This window comes from Chamaea fasciata, unplaced genomic scaffold, assembly GCF_029207755.1.
Source record: "Chamaea fasciata isolate MVZ Bird 193981 ecotype frontalis unplaced genomic scaffold, bChaFas1.0.hap1 SCAF_18, whole genome shotgun sequence".
In the NCBI taxonomy this organism is placed as follows: domain Eukaryota; kingdom Metazoa; phylum Chordata; class Aves; order Passeriformes; family Sylviidae; genus Chamaea; species Chamaea fasciata.
The window spans coordinates 6659383-6680057 of record NW_027094103.1 but is presented as its reverse complement, the minus strand read 5'-3'; the positions used below and the strand labels follow the sequence as shown (position 1 = coordinate 6680057).

The 20675-nt window shown below is 43.6% G+C and overlaps 1 protein-coding gene across 14 annotated transcripts in view; it reads left to right on the top strand.

Moving 5' to 3' along the window:
- The window catches only part of ARVCF (ARVCF delta catenin family member), a 249261-nt gene that overhangs the window by 110143 nt on the left and 118443 nt on the right, over positions 1-20675 (top strand). For 3 of the 14 annotated variants that reach the window (XM_066200018.1, XM_066200025.1, XM_066200009.1), the window contains exon 1: positions 168-561. The exons of 10 other annotated variants lie outside the window; for them this stretch is intronic. In XM_066200018.1, coding sequence (XP_066056115.1) covers positions 541-561 — 21 coding nt within the window. In that variant the 5' untranslated portion in view covers positions 168-540. Of the gene's footprint in view, positions 1-167; positions 562-20224; positions 20244-20675 lie in introns of those variants that run through there. One more of the 14 variants, XM_066200024.1, reaches the window with a different exon arrangement.

The following is a 20675-nucleotide window of genomic DNA, read 5'->3' as shown; positions in this document are numbered from 1 at the left end:
GGGGCCGGGCACGGGCTGAGGCTGCTCGGGCTGAGGCTGCTCGGGCTGAGGCGGGCCGGGCACGGGCTGAGGCGGGCCGGGCACGGGCTGAGGCTGCTCGGGCTGAGGCTGCTCGGGCTGAGGCTGCTCGGGCACAGCTGAGGCTGCTCTCCGCAGCTCTCCCCGCTCCCCCGGCGCGCCGGGCGTGGCCCGCTCCGGCTGCGGCTGCCCGTCAGTGCCGCCCCCCGCACGGAGCCTCCCGGCGCCGGGGCAGCGCCGGCACAGCCATGTGAGAGGGACGCGGAGCCGTCCGCTGCCGGAGCCGCGGCCGTGCCGGTCCTCCCGGCGGAGCGCGGCTTTTCCCTGGATGGGCTCGGTCCGTCGGGAGGCTGCGGAGGGGCTCTGGGGCGCCGCGGGCGCCGGTCCGGGTACAAAAGGAGCGAGCTTCACCGGGGGAGGAGGCTCCGGAGGCTGTCAGAGCAGCAGGCTGGGTCCGAGGAGGGGCTGCGGGCAGCCGGAGGTGTTCTGCGCTGGGGACAGCGGGACCGGCACCTCGCATAAATGCCTGCGGAACTCAAACAGGTTAGTGCGAAACTTGTGTCCTTCCCTCGGGCTCTGCGGCCGCGTGTGCGGGGTCCTGGCGGCGTGGAGAAAGCTGTCAGCGCTGGAACGGCTTGTTTACTTGTGTTTTCATTTTGAGCTGAGAACTAAGAGCAAAAGCTGAGCTGGACTTTCTAGCAGAGCGTTCGAGAGAGAGTCTGCTTTTGTCTCTGTTGTGTTAACTGGTGAAACACCCAAAAAAGCAAGCCATTGTGTTCTTTGACCTTCTCGTCCTGCTCAATAAATCTAGGGAGCTCTTTGACATGAACAGCCAGAAATAGTGCTTTTAAAAGAGAAAGCTTTGCTATTGTGCTTTTGTTTAATGTTTGCTTTTCCCATACTGTGTTCCCTGGCTTTCTCTTTGATTTTCTTGCTGGACATACCAGAGAAATAACGGTGGTTTTTCACTCTTAAATGTTATCTTAAACATAAAGTTCTTCTTAGCTGTCGTCTTAGTAATTATAATGGTCTTACAACTCGGTGCAAAAATATTTCAAAGATTATTCTTTACTTTCACGTGTTATTGAGTATTCCAGGGCAAAGCTGTTGCAGGCTAGATTTAAATAAATAGAGATCATGTAGACTCCTGTATTCGTAGGTGCTTTGCCTGGGTAACCTTCTCCTACCTTGTAAGCCTCAGGAAACCCGATAAATTCAGGTGGTGGCAGGGTAGAGCTGCTTCTCCAACTAGGATGAGGTTGTGTCTTTTTCTTAATCCTCTTTTTTTTTTTTCCTCTGCCTTTATAATTAAAAACAGAGCTCTATAGGATGAGAAAGTGTAGCAATAATACATCACTCATAATGCATCTCTGAATTTGTATAGGCTCATTGCACCGGAATTGTTGGAGTTTCTCTGGCTTGGTTTAATACAGTGTGTTCCACTCGCCCATCTCAGTGACAGAAGGCTGAATCATTTCATGATGTAAATAGGATGCTGATTCCCTTGAGGGGAAAGTAGCCCTTTCAGCTGGGTCCTCCAGCGAGCATTTCTTTGTCTGTAGGATTCCCTGGAATCACAGTCCTGCCTGCTGGAGGTGGCAGAATGCTGGTTTGTTTGGGTGCTTGCTTGTGTGTCATGCTACCTGTGGGCTTCTTAGGAAGGGATTTGATTTGTCTGTGGTGCTGTTCATATTGCCTGACCCACAGCTACTGTACCTGTCAAATTACGTGCAATGGACTGTTGAGTTTTAGATAGATAGATAGATGTAGTTAGCAGCTCCAAGGGATTTTGGTTTTGCCTGGGTTTGTTTAATACATAAAAGGAAAACCTGGAGCAGGATGCTAACAGTAAAAAAAAAAAAAGGTGTGTTTAATGTCTTTTGACCCATGCAGTACAGCTGTGTTCGTGTCTTCTGGGTTTCCTGTGCTGATAGGCAGAAAAGCTTGAGTGAGAGTGGAAGGTTGTAGATAATCACTTTAGGTCATGCATTTCAGTTAGCTTGTAAATTCTCCTTCCATATCAAAACAAAAAAATGTCATGGTTTTAATTCTCACGCTGTCATGGCTGAGGGTTAGACAGAGATATGCTATTTTGTCCTTGCTGTTGGAGTAATGGTTCTGGATTCATTTTGAGGTCTTTTTACAGAATAACTGTTCAGTCTGGTAGCACAGCAGTTGATTAGAGGGACCTTTGCTTAATAAAAGGTGGTAGTTTTAAGCCATGGGTTGTCAGGTAAATTTATTGTGCAGTTACAGGGCCTCTAGAAAGTAGTTCTTTAGCTGTAATGATCACAATTAAGTAAAACTAAAACAAATTAATAAATGACTTTGAGGTAGATGATAAGTCTGTACAATCCATACAGATAAAGATAGAAGAGATACTGGATTGGACTTCTGCCACATTCACTGAAGGCCTGTTGTGTTTAGATAAAGACAGCTATGAAATAGTAATTTAAAAGAATGAAGAATAACTTCTAGCCATGCTTTTGCTGGGAATAGTCACGCTTCCTGAAGTTCTGGGTCACAAAAGCAGCATTTTACCTGAGAGCACTGGTAAAGGAACCAAATGCTGAAAAGCAGAAATGTGGCTATGAGTGGGGAGGGTGTGTGTGTCACCTTGAGTCCTCCCTTGGCTGTTCTCCTTCCTGCTCATGAGGGATGAAGGCTGTTGAAGTTTGTGCCCAGTATCTGCAGCCTGCAGTGGCCTTGGGAGTAAGTGAAGAGTTTATGAAACTGAGAAGGATCTTGAAGTCTGGAACTGTTAAAATACATGTTCATGCAGTATCACATACAGCTTTGATCTGGATCTGAAACCTAAAGTGCTGGCTTGCCTCAGGGCCATGAAATTGTGAAGGGGAAAAGAGTCACTTAAAGTGACTTTTGCCAAAAGCTCTTCAGTTCCCTGTTACTCTTCCTTTGGAAAATACTTTATTAACAGTCTGAATTCAGGCACTGACCTCAGTAAGGCTGTCCTTCCTCAGCACTTTGTTCCTGAAGCATTTTGCTAGAGGATAATAATAATGTGAGAGAATATGAAATCGTAGATCTGGTAAGATGAAAAAGCAGTTAATGCATTAGTGACATCCCTGCTGTGAATCTGTACCAGTGGTGGAAAGCTTGTGGAAGAAATGTTCATGGAGGTGCAGCATGCAATAGTATCATCATTTTCCAAACAGTTGGTCAAGTCATATTAGAAAAACCGAATAAGAAGGGAGTATGAGGTTTGGCATGGATCTCTGTAGGGATTCACGCATGGGTTCTCCCATGTGACAGGTCTAATATGCTCTACTACCTTGGAGTGAAGAGTCCTCCTTGCTCCCCCAAGCAGTCCCTTTGGCAGCAGTTGTGACCTCTGTAGCAGAGCTGGGCAAAGGTGATGTGTTTTTGGGACTCACTGGGGTGCTGAACTACGTACAGGAGCGGCTGAGTGGAGGCACACACTGCTGGTGTGAGCTCTGCCACAGAGGCAGTAATTCTCTATGGAAGGGTGGATTTTGGAACTCTCTGGGCAGTCACTGCCCAGTTCAGGTGTGGAGGGTCGGCTCAGATGTGAGAATGTGCCTTTACCTGTCCTGGAGGAGCTTGCACACCTGAGTCCTTCAGCATAACGAGGAAGCCGTGGAGCTGCAGGAGGACACCTGTGTAAGACGTGGAAATGGAGGTGTTCTGTTTCTGAAAACGCCTCAGTAGGAACTCTGTTCCTTTAAAAATGCTGCTGAGGTGTGAGGGCCTATAATGTCCGTTTTGTGTGACTGCCTTTGTGAGTGCACAGCTTTGTAACAGCAGTGGATGTACCAAGCAAAGCATTCCAGCAATTGCACTTCCTGAGGTTATTGCTTAACCACCGGCCCCAAGGTCTGGAGCTGTTGTACGTGGAGCATCAGGCTGGCTGCAATTTTTGCTTAAGTTACACTGCAGTTACTAAAAGTAAAAACATTAAAATGTGTTTTGGTTGGGTTTGGGTTATTGTGGTGGTGGGGGTTTTTTTGTGTGTTTTGTGGTTGTTGTTTCTAAACAAGTGTGTGCACTCAAGGTCTTTCCAAATGTAGAAACACTGATCATGGAAGATAAAATGGAGAAAAAGGCGTGTTAAACAATCACATTTGAAGCTGGATGGACTGGATGTTTGTAATAAGGCTGTTCACAAACATTTAATTGCAAACACTTTTCTCCCAGGAGTTCATTTCTGCCACTAAATTAAGGTTTGATTCTGTAGGAGTAGGATCAAGGCCACTGGTGGAGTTCTGTCCTTGCAGTTGAGTGTTGAAATAGCAAGGCATTTCGCTAAATATAAGGATTTTAGTATATTCTTAGCATGTCTTTACCTGTTCCTGCCTCTGTTCCTCAGTTGCTCTAAGGTACTTTCTCTGTGCTACCAAAATTTCTATAGCTGTAGTGCAGGGATACTTCTAAAGAGCTCCTGCTTCAGGCTGCACCACTGCTTGTTCTCCTTTGTGGAAATACTTGTAGATGTTGCATGTGAGATGGGAGGTTCAGCTTCGGGGTTCAGAAAATCCTGTTCTTTGCTGTTGTTGTCTTCCCAAAGTGTACAACAGGGTAATGAGCACGTGCATTTGTGGGGACCATTCTGGGGACAAAACCAGTGGACTGAGGCAGCTGAAAAACTGAAGCAAACCTCAGAGCTTCATGAAAAGGGGAATGGCCTCCTGAGCCAGGCTGTTTGAGGCCCTTGGAAGCGTTGTACCTTCCTCCTGGGTTATTGGGAGGAAGAAAAGGGCAAGGGATGAAGAGGAGCGGGTGGGCGGGAGCTCACGTGATGGCTCTGCTGGCGAAACAAGGTGACAGTGCAATACAAAATCCCAAGTGCCTTGGCCTGGGAGCTCTGTATTTTGGTCAGATCTTCGGAAGGACCGATGGGAGCAATAACAGGACGCTATACTTCGGGTGTTTTGAAAACCACTGTTGCTTCAGTAGCATGTGAGAAGTGAAACATAGGATTTTGCTTGTAGGATTTCTTTGATTTTGTTTTTCCAGTGGAGGTTTGAAGGGTAAATGGAGTCCCTGAAGTAAATCCTGAGACTAGAGAGACTGTATTTCAAATTCTTGGATAAAAGGAAAGCTGAAACTCAAACATTGGTAGTTTTAAATTTCACTGTGTCCTTTGTGTCTTCTGTCTCTCATTAAGTTGCAGCCAGGCTTTGGGACCTTTTCTTTTATTTGCCTTTATACCTAAGAATGAGCAACTGTGACTATACCTGAGAGAAGCCAGATGAGCAGCACTTGCTTTCTTAGGGCAGCATAATATTGAGTATCTACAAAAGGGTGGGCAGAATCCTTTCTGTTGTATTAAGGGGTGGAAACTCCCTGAACTGAGTGCTCCCTCTTCACTGCAGTAATGTGAAAATCCACATTTCACTGGTGTTCTCTGCCTCTTTGAGTCAGGCCCACACCTGCTTACAGCAGGGGATTGAAATGTCAGAGTTTTCCCTTTTGTCCAATCCCTCACATCTATCCTTGGCATCACAACTTCTCAGTGTTTGAAAAAGAAAGTGTTTTAACTAAACTTGAAGAGTTTTTTGAGCTTTGGAATTTCTGTCTCTACAACCTAAATCGCTTGGCACAGCTCTGAACTTTTATTTTCAGTAAAACTTTCTCAGCAAGGCTGTTGTAATGTTCAGAGAGGTGTTCTTGAAAGTCTGTAATTAAACCAGAGTCAGGGCTTATTTTTATACTGTAGAGACTGTATTGTTGTGTGTGTTTATATGTGTGCATGTGTGGGTATAAAAATACATATGTGGATGTGAGAAGATGATTTAATTTAAGTAGCATTACTGTGGATGTGTGTAGTGTAAGACTGATCAGAAGAATCATCTGGAATGTTCAGAAGTCTTTTCAAAGTACAAGCTTGTAATTGATTAAGGAGCTGATGAAAGAGATGCAGCACAATTTGTTTATGGATGGTAGAGCCTCGAGATATAAACAGGTCCTGCGTGAGACCAGGATTATTCTGCTGTTTGAATTGTAAACATCTGGAAATTATTTTAGTAAGTTTTGCATCTGAAGATATTTGCATCCCTCTCTTTTGATACGATTCTCAGGTGAATTTGCTGTTAAGGGCATAAAGGCTCTTTTGGCTCCTGGGCATTGCAGTAAGTGGGCCTTGCCTGGTTGGGTTGTGTTACTTGAACAAAGGCAGAAACCAGTGTCTGTGCCAGAGTTATGCAGAGATGAGAGCTCCACATTTGAATAAGATAAAGTCACTTGTTTAGGGAGTTCAGTACAGCCCTTTGAAAGTATGTTAATTCCAAGTAGCTCTGGAGAAAGGATTGATAAACCAGTGTGAAAGGCTACGTATGGGGCTTCACACAGTTCTGCATTGCAGTAATGTAAAACAAATTGTTTTGAATGGACAAAATTATTTATTTACAGAGCAAATTACGTGGGCGGGTAAATTTCTAAACCAACCTAACTCTTTATATTGAAATGCTATCTGGAAGTTCTTTAATGGCACCACTGGCTCTTACATTGGCTTAAGTTCTGTTGAGAGACTGCTCTGGTTCTGCATCAGGTCATGCTGATGTTCTCCCATGGGCATCATTTACTTCCAGGTACCTTCTTGCCTTACTGGGGCGTCCAGAATGGCCATTCTTAAGTCATGGAAACTTGGGAATTCAAGGTGTGCGTAATGCCTTGGTTTACGTGTGCCTGGGAGCTCCCAGTGCTATGATTAGGGCTTCAAGAAGGCTTTGCTTCCTGTATATGCTGTTCCAGATGAACCCGCTGGCTGATTTGCAAATGGGAGGGAACCAAAGTTCTGGTTTCCTCCCCAGGAAGGGAGGCAGCGCACTGGGACAGTGGCAGGGGTCCTCCTGGTGCTTGTGGTTGAGTGAAGTTAACCACACTGTTTTCTGGATGAAATTTTAATGAATCAGTCGTGCAGAAAGCCTGTCCTTGCCTTCTAGCACTGCCAGGCAAGTCAGTAGGTCTTTCTTAAATATTTGGCAGCTTTCTGAGGTGTACTGGTTATGGTGTTAATTCACTTCTGCAGGGTGATTGTGTCCCAGCACTGAGAGTGTCAGCACCTGATGCTGCAGCTCCTGTCTCTGTTTTGCAGTAATACATTTTTTTTCCACCCATGTGTTTTAATAATCTCATTATACTTTCCAGTTCCTCATTCTCCTCTTTGACCGACAGGAGTGGTCTGTACTTCTGACTATAGTATGTTTACAAGAGTTTTAAAAAATGTATTCCTCACATTAGCATATGTAAATGTGAGTGCATGTGTGCTAGACAAGGAACACGTCACATTTGTCCTTAGCAATTTCATCTCATCTGAGTAATTCTTTTGACCAAGACATGTTGTTTTATTGCCTGAGGTTAGAATGCATCTTGGTCATGGTGACACATTTATCTTGTATTTTATGATGCAATCTTATCACATCCCATTTCTTTTTTCTTTCCTGTTCAGCTTTTCATCTGTCAGTGACAGCCGTAACACCAGTTAGTGGCACAGTAATACCAGGGGTATGTATTAGTGCACACTGTTGGCAATTTTTAAGGGTAATACTATGTTTCTAAGGTACAATATTCATTTTAGCAGGTTGTTTCTGGAGGGAAGAGCCATTTGTAATTATGTCAAGACCAGCAGCCATCAGTCATTTTAGATGTAGGAGATGGCAAAAAAGACTTGTTTGGATAATGTTCAGGAAATATGAAGCAAAGAGGAGGTGACACTGCACCCTTCTGTCGCTGCAAGGAGTGCAGTGAAGCACTAATTAATTTTTAATGTACTGGTGATGCACCTCTGTATTTACAGTTGCAGATTTTATATATTAACATGCAAAAATAAGTATCTTCCATCAAGTGTACGAAAAAGCAAAGTGAGAATATTGTTCATTGCTGAAAAAGCTGTGAGCTTTCTTAATATGTTACATAAAAAAATTTCTTTTTCCCTGCCATGTCTTCAAGGGCCAGATCTTCAGAGAAAACTACTTCTATATAGGCAACCAGGATTGAGGGACAGACTTTCAAACCTTTAAGCCACTATGCACCAGCTGCAGATATGATTGGAGATCAATTAAAAAGTGTTGTGTCAATCTGCTGAATAATTTGGAAGACCTCACTGCTGGTTTTGATGTGTAAATAGGAACTGAAGCATCTGCCTGCAGTTTTTCTAAATCTGGTGTGACACACTGTTAATCTAGTAAGTTTTTCTTCTTCTCGGTTTTTGAGACTCCAGTCAGAATCATCTTTGTTTCATTTACATGGGATTAGTTTTATTTTTCTTTTCCCCACAAAGTTGACACTTCAAAATTTCAGCTTAAAAGTGCCAGCACAAACTTCACAATATTCAGATAAAAAGTAATTTTCTTCCTTTGCTGCCTGCACCGAGAGGCGTCGCAGATCATGTATAACACCCATGCCTAGCTTGGCTGAATTCCAGAGCCCTTCCAGAAAAAGAGACGCTGGTAGAATCAGCATCTGCCATGTAAATCAAGATAGTAAAGGAAGAGTCATGTCCACAGCAGCTGAAGTGCTGTGTATGCTTGCATAAAGACACTGCAAATGTGTGGGTGTATTGCATGAATTGTTGCTCTTTGAATTTTCTTGTTCAGAGAAACTTGGCTGAGGTACTTTATGTGGATACTGTTTTGGCAACTGGAATCTCAAAAATATTTACGAAGTCTGTTGGGTTCTTCCCCCATGCTCTTATCCCTCCTTCCTGTATTTTAAATTCCCTTAAGTGTTTTGTTTTAGTCTTCTGAAAATTCATGGTTTTCCTTTAAAGGGACAAGGAGAATTAGTTTTCTCCTGGTTGTAAATTACAGATAAATGTTTTTGAAAAATGCCTTTTAAGTTCAACCCTTAAACTGCTTTCTTTCCCTAATATTTCCTGTGGATTTTTGAACGGCAAAAATTTGGGAAAAGGTACTTTTCTTCCCTCTTAAAATGCAGCTCCTGTGTTCTCCTGGGGTAAAATATCAAGGTGGCTTTGTTGAGCACTTCATGATACACCCTAACTAGATGCCCTCTGCTTTGGGGTTCTGTATTTTTTGGGTATTGTGTTTCCCGTGCTGGTGGTGGGAGGGCAGCCTGGGGCCCAGAGGGTTGTGTGGGCTCCCGCTGCCATCCGCACTGAGCACGGGCTGCTCACAGCGCCGGGGAGCAGCTCTGGGACCCGCCCTGTGCGGGGAGGTAGTGCGAGGTGACGGAGGCTGACTTCTGCATTGGACAAACCAAATTCAAATATTGGCCCTGGCAGCTCTTGAGGTCCAGTTTCTCAGAATTGTAGCCTGGTTGAGCAGTGCGCTTCAGCCTGGGGTTACCCTGCCACTTCTCAGTTTTTTTATCTTGTTCCTGAATTTCTCAACTTGGTTCCGATAGTGCCCAAAGCCATTTAGAGCTGGTGTTCTGCAGCACTTGTGTCTCATTAACTCTGGAGAAGCGCAGTCCAAATTTTGGCTACAGGTAGGTCCAAGACCCTCTAAAATTATGTCTTTGGATTTAGCTGAGAATTGAAGGAAAAGGACAAGTGTCATGAGCGGATCAATTCCATTGGAAATGAAAGAGTTAAGAATAGCAATCTGATTGCACAGCTGAAATCTCAATAGGAACTTGTGGTCTCTTGAGAGAACATGCCATTCAGCACTGTTGCACAGAGTTATTTCATTCTTAATTTTAATTGACACGTCCCAGAATGCAGCCTTCTCTGACGAATCCGGGCGGCACAGAGGCGTTGTGAGTCTCAGTCTGTGTGGGCGAGTGCTGTGTTTCAAATTCAGGTCATTATTAATTTCCCTTTGATACCAGCATCCTTTCTGCCTACCTTATTCACTCAATAGGTTGATGAAATTTGAATGAATCTTCCCCTAAGTAAGATGTTGGTCACCTCCTGGGATTTCAGGGTAATAATCTTGTCCTGCTCTTTTTATCATTTATCACAGTTTTAGCCCCTTGCTTTGGTGACAAGGGTGGCTGTGCTACTTCAGTAACAGTAAAGTAATTATTTTATTGTTGTAAAAACTGGGGTGCATAGGTGCTTCAGCTTTATTGGGGGGACACCCGAAGCAAAAAGTGCTTCTGGTGTAACATCAAATTTTCATTAGTCTTCTGGGTTTTATTCAGATGCAGTTAGTTACAAACCCAGCAAAAGAGGGGGAACCATGGAGCTCCTGTAGTAGTTGTGAGGAGTAGCGATATCTGCCGTAAGTATTTCTTTAATATTTTATATCTCCAGTATTGATTGCATTTTTTAAGTAAGATGTATGATTGACCAGTACTGGGATTATCCCAGCATTTACAGAACTTTCTTACAGCTTTTGTCACTGCTTTGTATCCAATAGGCAGCAGTTTAAAGAAACCTTTTGCAAAGAGCCTAAATGCACACAGTAGCCACAAATGCCGTGGGAAACCTGTGCTGCAGAACATCGCTTTGTGATTTAATTTGTTCTTAACCTGTGGAAGTGCAGATGAGGGCAGCTGCAGGTACACCTGGAACACTGAAGGTTTCATTGGGGTGTCGACTTGACTACCACTCCAGCTTATGGAGAAGTGTCAGTGTTACAGGTCTATGTGCCTTAAAAATAAAACTTTCCAGAGTACAGTGGAAGTTGGTACAATGTGTTGCTGGTATACAAGGTGTAGTAGCTATGAAAAGAGTCTTCATTATCTTTTGGAATTTTGCATAACATCAGCTCCTTCGTGGAAACCATGTAGTGTTTGGTGGTGGTCATGGTGATGATCAGACTTACTGCATCTGTAAAAGAATGTTTGTTTACAAAGAGTCACTCTTGGCTTAAAGACATTAATTAAAGTCTTCTCAAGGGTTTGGATTTGAACCCGCTGTTCACCTTTTCCAGAAAAATTGATCAGTGGTAATGAAGGTATACTGAGGAGGACAAAGGGCATGATACGATACATTCTTAATGGTTTATATTTTCCCTCTGAGCATAAATAGGATCTGCTGTGTTTTAACATAGGAAAATGGTTTTGTATTTTTGCTACTTACCAAGGGTTGAAGTAGGCTATTCTGAGTTACCTTCCTAGAAAGCTGAACATTGGTGCTTGTGTAGAATTCCTCACTTAACACAAATTAACAGTAGCCAGTTGTCCAGCTGTTTCCTGATAAGATTTGAATGCCCCTAGATGAAAGGAGACAGAGCTCCCGGAATTGAGGGGTGGGTCAGCCATGCTGTCCAGGCAGTGCCGTTCAGTGCTCCAAGTGATGCTGGAAATGAGTGTGCAGTTCCTGGCCCCTTTCCCTGCTTCAGCCTGTCCCCATGCTGACATGAATTTCATAAACCCATAGTTAGAGCCTGTAAACCTCCAACACACTTTTTCCCCAAATTCTGATCTGTGACACTATACCTGGAATATTTCCTGGATGCAAGCCTTCCCCTCCTCTCTGGTTGGTAAGCAAGTGACACAGTTTTACTGCTAGTGTTCTGTATAAGGTCCTGTAGAACTTGGTTTTTCCTGATGTCAGTCTGCTTATTGTAAAACAAGGCATGCAACTAATTATCATCTCTGACTGGGTGTTTCTTAGGAGAAATTATCACTGCTGGCTTAATTTTCCTGGAGTTTCTCTGGTCTGGGCTTTGGAGCAGGAAGGGAGCCTACCCAGGCTTTGTCCATGCGTGGTGTCAGGAATAGGTGCTGTGCTAAGATGAAGAGTGTGATTCAGAAGAGAAATGGAGTTTAGTCCTGTTACCTGTCTCCTTCTGGTATTCTAATTTTTGAAAAAATTATCTTTGCTTGATTTTTAAGTAGGTGAATTAAAAATACTGTAATTTAGTGTGTTTATACTCTTGTACAGCTGCCTGCCTGCCTTATCTGGCTGGGGTGGGGGCTTTATTAATAATTAAACCATGGATTTGTTTGGGTTTTACCAGCCTCAGCACAGAAACAGCCTGCAGAAGTTGCTGGCTGGAGGTTAAGTATGAAAGCTTTGTTCTCAGCAGAATCCTTCCTCTTGTGTTGTTTCCTCAAAAACCTAAAGGTTCCAGAACCTCTTGGTGCATACATGTGTCTAAGCTAGAATGTGCATGATATTGCAGTAACATACTTTACAGGGGCTGTACCATGCAAATCTGGACTGTGTCCCTGTGTATATTCCTTGTTTTTTCTTAAACTTCTTTTTCCCCCCTGCCCGCAGATGCCCATATGCTAGAGGTTTGGGGGAGAAACCCCAAAGCCCCATGTTGTTTATGTGCACAGCCTATTGTTCAAAGTGCATATTATCAATGGTCACATGCTTTGCTTAAATATTTTATAAGATCATTGCACTATATGCTAACCCTGCCTTCTTTCTATTGTCTGATTGTGCATTTCCACTTAGACCTAGTTAGTAATCTAGACAGGCTTGAAATGTGTAAGCTTTTAGCAGATATTTGATTTCAGAAATGCTTTGTTCTAAAAGTTCCCCTTTGTTGTGCTCAAATGACAGAGCTTTGAGTAGTAAGGGTTTTTTTTTTTCTTCTTCTTGTCTTCTGATTGTACAATGCTGAAGTAATCTCTTATCTGCAAAGAATCTCCTGCCCCTTCATGCCTCCAACATGAGACAAAAGCCATGCAGGTGCACGCCAGAGGATTGGATTAAATCTGAAGGCAGGTTTCAGATGCCGTTCAGGGTGAGTCCTGTCCCAGCTGAGTGAGGAGTGTCCTGTGATGGGAAACTCTGGACAGGCACCTCTGTGTCCCCCAGCGAGGCAGGGCTCTGCTGGGCGGGGCAGCTCTGGGCACTCCTCGGAGGTAAAGTGCCTCTCTTGCTTTGTTCCCTGGCTTTGGGAACGCTCCCCCTTCTAGGCTAAGGCCACAGCGTAGAAGAATAGAGAAATGCTGAGAAGAAAATAATAGGAGCTGTTGGAACTAAACTTCTGACTCTGGGTGGAGAAAGGCCTGCGTGGTTTCTGCCTGATCTGAGTGCAGCAGCGTGCACTGCGCTGCCCTGGTGGGATTTCTGGTCTGGTATCAGGAGGGCAGTGCTTGATCTCGCTGCTTTCCACTTCTCTCCCCAAGTCTCTAGTCGTATATTAGAGAAATTTATGGGAGCTTCGTCTCTAAACTGTCAGAAATAGGCCTGGACTGTCTGCAGGCTCAGTAGACATTAAGACTCCTGAGTTGGGCTCCACAGTGGCTGATGTTGTAAGCAGTAATGGTGATCTCTGTTTTTTGGGGGGAAGGATGAGTTTCATTCTTATTTGGGCCGGAACTACTTGTTATTATGTTGGGGTCATTTACCCTGACATCAAGTGAAAACAGCTTGTCACTTGAGTTCAAGCTCCAGAGTTTACTGTCTGGTGATGCCAGTTTCTGCCTTCTCCCCATCCAGGCAGATTTAGTGGAGTGGACTTCTGATTCTTTGCTTAGAAAGTTCTTTTAGGGTCATTATTTCTGAAGTTGGCTTAATTTACAGGAAACAGATTCAGCTTCTTGGAGTGTGTGTGTTGGGAAAATTTGAGTAGATAATTATTCTGAGGAACTGGAAGTTAATTGGGAGGGAAATTGTTGCTTTAGAGATGTGCTAAATAATTACCATTTTTCTATATTTAGCTAACTGTTGAAGTAACATAAGATGTAAAGAAGATAAATCTATACCCCAGTACCTCTCATTTTGGAGGGACAGTACGCTAATTCAGATAGCTAAATGTTTCTTCCTTTAGCAGAAAGATTTTGGCTGTCAAGAAGGTTTGGGAGCTACTCAATGCCTGACTTGTAATACACTTTTGAAAATTTTAGCTTCCTTAAAAGTTTTCCAGATCCAAAAAGCATCCACGTGCGTATGTAAACAGTGCATAGCAGGGAGACCGGAGGCTCTGCTGTTCCTCACGTTCTGCGATGTTTTCTCTGCACTCCACAGGGCCTTGTAGGAGGCTTCAATGCTCCAAACTGTCAGACTAGATCCAAGCTCTGGGTTATCTCTGGGATTTTTCTTGCTTTAGGGAACAGTGAGTTGCTACCAAACAGGAGCAGGAGGCTGTTAAATGGAGAGTGTTGATGGCCCAGCAAGTTATATTTGCTGGTGCTGAGTTGAGCTTTCAGCCATCTGGTGATTATGGTGGCGCTCTTGAAGTCAAGTCGTATTGAAGATTAATTGAAATGCGATGAATGAAGATTGTGTGCAGTGTATTAGTTGCATTTTTGTGGCTGACAATAGCAAGGATCAATTTAGTGAGAAGCACATTAGAGCATACTATGGCTGCTGATTTAGCATCTAAGTGAGGACTATTTTTCTCATGAAGTGGCTGTGAATGTCAGCATATAATAATAATGTGGGGTGATGTGTCAGTGCCATGGAGAGACAGTGTGTCAGAGATTACATGGAATTAATTCTAGACAACAGTGATGTAAAGGTTAAACAAGCACAGAGTATGACAGAGGACAGATACCTGTTAGAGTATTAGGAATATATGGCAGGTATACAGAACAAACGTGAGAACGTGCCTCTTTCCTACCCCTAGTGGGGACCATATGGTTAAAGGTGCCTGATTTAGGGGGCTCATATGCCAGACCTCAGGATCCTGTTCTTTAGATAAGCTGGGTCACATAGTAAGAGAGTGGAGAGGTTTTTAGAATGGTTACTGATGAAGAACTGGATTTTAAGGAGCTTTTTAAAAGGGAGATTTTGAAGGGTATGTTTGCAAGCTTCAACTGGCTGAAACTGTCCCTTTAGCAGGATCACAGGAGGCTCAAGGTGTGCAGAGACAGCTTTGCCAGGCCATCAGTCCAGCTGGGGAGTGGGGCGATGAGACAGACTGGGCAGGCTTTAGCACATCTCCTAGAGAGAACTTTGAACTTTTGCTCCTTTGCTTGAAGGAACGAATTCTGGAGGGATTGTCAACACTTCATTACTGAGATAAAGGTAAGCAGGTCACAATTTCTGGATACTGTGCTCTGTGCCAAGGAAACCAGGAGATGTAACTTCAGGGTTATCTGAGGGACAATATCAGCGCATCTGGAGGTCTGAGGGGTGTAGCTTTTAGACCATGCCTGAAAATACAGCGAGGTGCTTTAAACTGTGTGGAACAGATATTTCTTATTTTACTTTGCATCACTTAAGATTATGGCATATTAACTATTTGGACAGATGTGTTTTGGATGGGGTAGATATCCAGAAGACAAACTCTTCCAAAGTTCCAGACTTACTCTTTTATCTGTTTGCCTGTCTGATGAGCAAAAGGAAACTCAGTCTTCTGTGCCACAGTTAGAAAGTGGTGCTGTGTGAAGTCTGTTTATTTAGCCCCAAGTAAAGCTGATCATTACTATGCATGAGTTCATGGCCACTGCAAATTTGAATGTGGGGGAGGCAATTCAGAAAGGCTGTGAGGTTTGTTTTTCCCTGTTGGCTTGCTTTAGGTGGGGAGTGTCTGGAGAGGAACTGGAATGCAGATTTATAATCGCAAGAGCAGTAGGCTGTATTTTGGAGCAAGAGAATCACCAAGTGGCTGAGGTTGGGAGGGACCTCTGGAGATCATCTGGTTCAACCCCCTGCTCAGGAAGGGCCACTTGCTGGTGGCTTTTGGATGTCTCCAGGGGTGGACACACTGCAGCTCCCCAGGACAATCTCTGCCAGTGCTCAGTCAACCTCCAGACAGAACCTTCTGGATTTGAGTTTGTGCCCAAAGCCTCTTGTCCTTACCCTGGACACCACTGACTCCATCCCCCCTGCAGCATCCCATCAGGTATTTATTTACACTGATAGGATCCCACACGATTTTTCTCTTTCCAGACTGGCATCTCTCCTGATAAATATGTTTAAACAATCACCAAGCATGCCAAGATGCTGAAAAATTCAAGAGATAGCCCATTGAAAAATAAGTAAATAAAATGCTAAGCTCAGGTGGTGCTAGTAAAACCAGTCAACTGGTTTAGTGGGGTGGAAGTTGATTTCATGCCATGAAGAGGAACCAGAATACTGATTTTGATGGTATTTTGTTTGCTTCCAGAATTTCTCTGTTGAAGTGACCAGCTCAGAAAGGAAAGGTTGTAAGGCATATCCACTTTAGCTTCTAGGAGATGATGTAGTTCAATGCTGCCTGTTGTCTTTTCAAGTAAACCACTAATGACTTCCACTTGAATGTTGTTTGTTAAGGAAAATCTCATGTAAATAAATCTGTTTTGATTTATATAACAGTAGGTAAATGGAATAGGCCTTTTCTGCTGTAGTGGGTGCACAGTCTGTGCTAAATTGTAAATCTCCATTGCTAAATATGTAGAAGGGGTTGCCATTTTTCCTTTTGCCTGCTTCTTCCAAAGTTCTCCTTGTTGCTCTTCCCTAAAGAGACGTTTTGTGTGAGCCTCGTGAACCGTGAGTCAGAGCAGTGATGTGCAGAGCTCTGTAGTGAAGGCTGAGTGTCTTTGTGTACCATTATTTTGCCATACGTGGTCTGCGTGTTGGTTGCAAATTCTGTGTGGTTGTGACCTCCCTGTTCCAAGTGACCTATTTCTGCATTTTTCCTGCTGTGGATTTTATTGAAGAAGAGCCTTCAGTTAATGGCAACGTCTCCTTCAGTAGCTCTGACTGTGGGAGTTGAAGACAGGAGGCAGTTGTATCAGAAGAATAGCAATTAAGTTCCTAGGATCTACGTTTATCTAATAAAAGACAGTTGGAGTGTAGGAAAACCTTGGAGACAGGTTTTAAGAGCTTTTATGAGTAATAGAATTAAATTGATAGTACTATGCCTAGAAAAACTTCCGTGTTTTTGTTGGGAAGGTGATCCATTTATTTTCAACCATTGCAAACTTCCCAAATCGATTATTGCCAGTTGCAGAAGGCAGTGCTGGAGCGGCAGCTTTGCAGTAGTTGGAGGACAAACATTTGGTTGTTCAGCGGCGCAGTTGAGTACGTGCCAACTTTGAATTGGGGTATCTGGATCCTGCTGATGTTTCCAGAGGCATTTGGAATGGCAGCGCACTAGTGAGCCAAGTGCAGGAGGATCATTGCTGAGGAAATATTCCCTGTTAAATTTCTAGATTTTAAGGGAATGGAAAGAGTATTTTTGTCATCCTTTAACTTTGACAGGGGCTAAACAAGTGGAGGAAGGTTAAGACTTCCCCCCCCCACCCCCCCACCCCTGATTTTTTCCTGGAATTGTGAGATTTCCATTCCCGTAGGTAGGTTTGGAGAATTCCAGTTCGACATTTCTTCCCTGCCGTGATGTATTGTGCGGATGGTGCAGCAGTGAGGCACCTTAACTGCACCATGGCTTTTGGAATGTGGTTATTGGCATTATTACTGCCTGGATTAATGGCTTTGTTTTTCTTTTCTTGTGCTTGGAAGCTCTACAGAGAACAGTTAGAACCTCCTGTGCCATAAGGCTCCCTGCATTTGTTTATTTTTCTACAGGAAAAAAAAATCTAAAAAAGGATCCTAGACTGTTTGCTTTGTCCTCCCTCTCTCCTCCTTCTATCTTGTATGCCTTGTTTTTATTAAACAGTAAAAATTAGTCAAAAAGCCCCCACATTCTTAAGAGTAAAGCTTGTCTTGCTGCCGAGAGTTAGGACAAGCTTTGGGGGCTTATCACCAGGCTGAGGAAGGGTTCCATAGTGGGCCTTGTCCTGGGGAACCCTACTCCTGTGTGTTTTGTACAGAAAAGTCTGTTAGCTTGGCTGCAGGGAACTAATGTGGCATTCTGTGTGTTGTTGACCACCTCTGTGAGAATATCAGTAAGCAGTTACTCTCTGATGTTTGGGATAAGTCAGCTAAAAATTACTCCTCTAGTGGATGATGTGATTTTCAAGACTTCTGTGTGCAAAGTCTGAAATGATAAAGTACTAAGTCTGATGATTTGAATCGAGGTATCTTAGATAACAATGTAAAGAGGAAAGGCATATTGGGACACCCCATCATATCTTGCCCCATTCAAGGACCTAAACCCTGGAGAGTTGCCCCCTGTTCACTCCCCTTCCTGTTACTGCTCAAGGCTCAGGGTATTTGCCTCTGCTGGACTCACTCCAGTTGGGCATGTTCCTCCCAGAGCAGAGGGGAAAAGGAGCTGTAGGAGGTTTTTGTTCTTTCTTTATAACAACTAATTTCATTCCTCTCCCCTGTGGGCAGACAAGTGGATAGTCTCTGGGCAGGTTAAATGTCTCTGAACGCTTTGACAAAATAAATAATGTGTGCCTATGTGGGCTGAGATGAGAGCAGGCACGGTGCCAGAAGCACCTGTGGCTCCAGGGCTGAGGATTGGACCTTTTGCCGTGTCTGTGTTGCCAGCAGCAGTGAGGAGTCCAGATGCTGATCCCCGCGTATTCAGCAGGTGGTAAGAGACATGGCAAGTGAAACACATGTAGTCAACACTGCCCGCAAAGTACAGCCAGGAGCAGTTTTTGCATGTACATGGGATGTCTGACCTGTTTCTGCTGGATAATAAAAAAATAAATGGGAGGGATTTGTTGATAAATGTGTTGATATTCCTGTTTAAAGCAGCTTGTTGGTGACTGTGTCAGGTTGCTGTCCTGACTACTTCTGGTTGTGTTTCCAGTTTGAAAGTTCTCATTGGAATACCATGGTTCCTCTGTCCTTCCCATTTTTCTGGTTTATTTGGTAGTATGTGTATGTCAGAGTATCCATGGATACGGTTGTTTGTACACTCAGGTGTAGCTTGGAGTCCGTGGTTACCTGAGAGGTCGAGCAGGCAGAACTGGGAATGCTGTAGAGACTGCAGGTGCTCAGGCTCACCGTGCCAGCACAGCCTGACAGTTGTGCTTTGGTTTTCCAGGAGCTCTCACAGGCAGCTCTCTCTCTTCCCTGGCTGATGAGAGGCATCTCCTCCCCAGAGCACTGCCCTCAGTGTTCTGCCTCTGATGGCTGTCAGGAGAAAATGTGACTGCCTGTAACGTACTGAGAGGATTGCTCTGTAGAGAAGGTCTGGACGAGAGGTCGCTCATCCTGAACATCTTGTCCCTGTGCTCTTTGGCACTAAAAACCCACGGGCAGCCCCTTAGCTGCTGCTGCTGCTGCATCATTTGATTAATGTCAGACATCTTTGGGGGGCTGTCTCAAGGTTGTGTGATGTTCACACTAAGTCTAAGGAAGAGGACTTGACACCTAAAAGTCTGAGGAAGTTTGAGTTACTTGAATAGAAACTCCATAAATCTTCCCGAGTTGCATTAAACTTACTGATTGGTGCATCTCAGGCTTGCATTGCTCTTCATAATGTACCTAGTGTTCCAAAAAGTGAAGATAAAAAAACTTTGTGCAAGTTCAAGTGGCATTTGGTGTATGAGAATGGCCACACTGAGAAGGGAATCATTACTCACCTGAAAATCTCTTCTGAAAGTTGGTTTGTAACTGGAAAAGTTGCTCTTGAAGAGGGGGAGGGAAAGGGAGAGAAATACCAAATGTTGTCAGCTGGTTGCAAACAGGAGGCTTTATTTACTTTAGATAAGCCCCTTTTCTGTCTGTTGCATAATTTCTGTCATAATCTTGTTTGCCTATTAAAAAAAAAAAACCACAAAAAGTAAACACAAAATTAAAATTAAAGCGAAGTGGTTTTAGTGAGTAGTTTTCTCCCAAGCATGATATTCTAGATTATTTCAAAGATGTGTCCTCAATATTGAATTTTGGGTCTGTGTAGTAAACTTTAATGATTGTTTGAAAGGGATTGGTTGGGTGCTGTTCTCTGGGTAAAGCATGTCAGCTTTATACAAATTCTAATGCTCTTGGCTAGGACTGAATGGAAGTTACTCGAGTGAGAATTTCCCAATGACACTAGAGGCTGAAAATTGGCATTGTGCAATATGCTCGGTTACAATGAAGCAGCTTTACTGGAATACAACAAAAAGACTGTGTTCTTAGTTTAAAAAAAAATAGGCAGATTTGATTGTTTTACACAGGTGATTCAGAAGCTCAAACTTCCTTTTTTACAAAAAGCTGTTAAAGTATCCTTTTGAAATCACTGCAGTGAGTAATTCTTACGCTGCATTCACAGTTATCCCGATGAGTACGCACCAACTAAACCCACGCATTTAAAATTCCAGCATCATTGCTATTTCTGCAGTAATGAGAACCTGGACTTGCTGGATTGGGCAGACTTCATCTGTACAAAAGACAAACGGCAACCAAAGAAGAAGCTGGGAAGAAATTTTAATAAGACACAGGAAGAAATATTAAGAGATCACTAGGAAAGGAACTTGCCTGTTCTGTAATCGAAGCCATGTAGGAGCTAGTAAGGTACCCAGGACAATGCAGCAGTTGGGATGGAGTGCTTTGGTTCAAGACAACATTTGAAAGAAATGGGAATTCTTCAGGGAAGATAAATCCAGTGAGTATGTACTGCTGTTTGTCCTACTCACCTGAGGGTGAAGAGAGAGAATCCAATATCCAGTACAGGTACTTGGTCCACAGAACTGGTAGGGTTGGCAGACTTACAGGGCCTGGGTCCCTGATTATTGGCTCTGACTATTGTTTTAACTAAGTTCTTACCAGCTGTCAGTGCTGCATTCTGGTTTTAATCTTTATGTTTGAGCATCAGTTGGGATATGGAATCTTCCGTTTTACTCAGGTCAGGATGCTCTGGTTGTGTCTTTATAGATTATGTGCCTGTAAATTTCTTGTAATCTAAAGAAGCCATAAATAATTCATTTTATTTTGAAATGTACATATGTGATTTGCAAGTGTTTGGGAGCAGTAGTAAAATATATCATATGTGAGTAAATTATCTGCAGGTTTGGGGAGTTTTAAATTTTATTTTAGT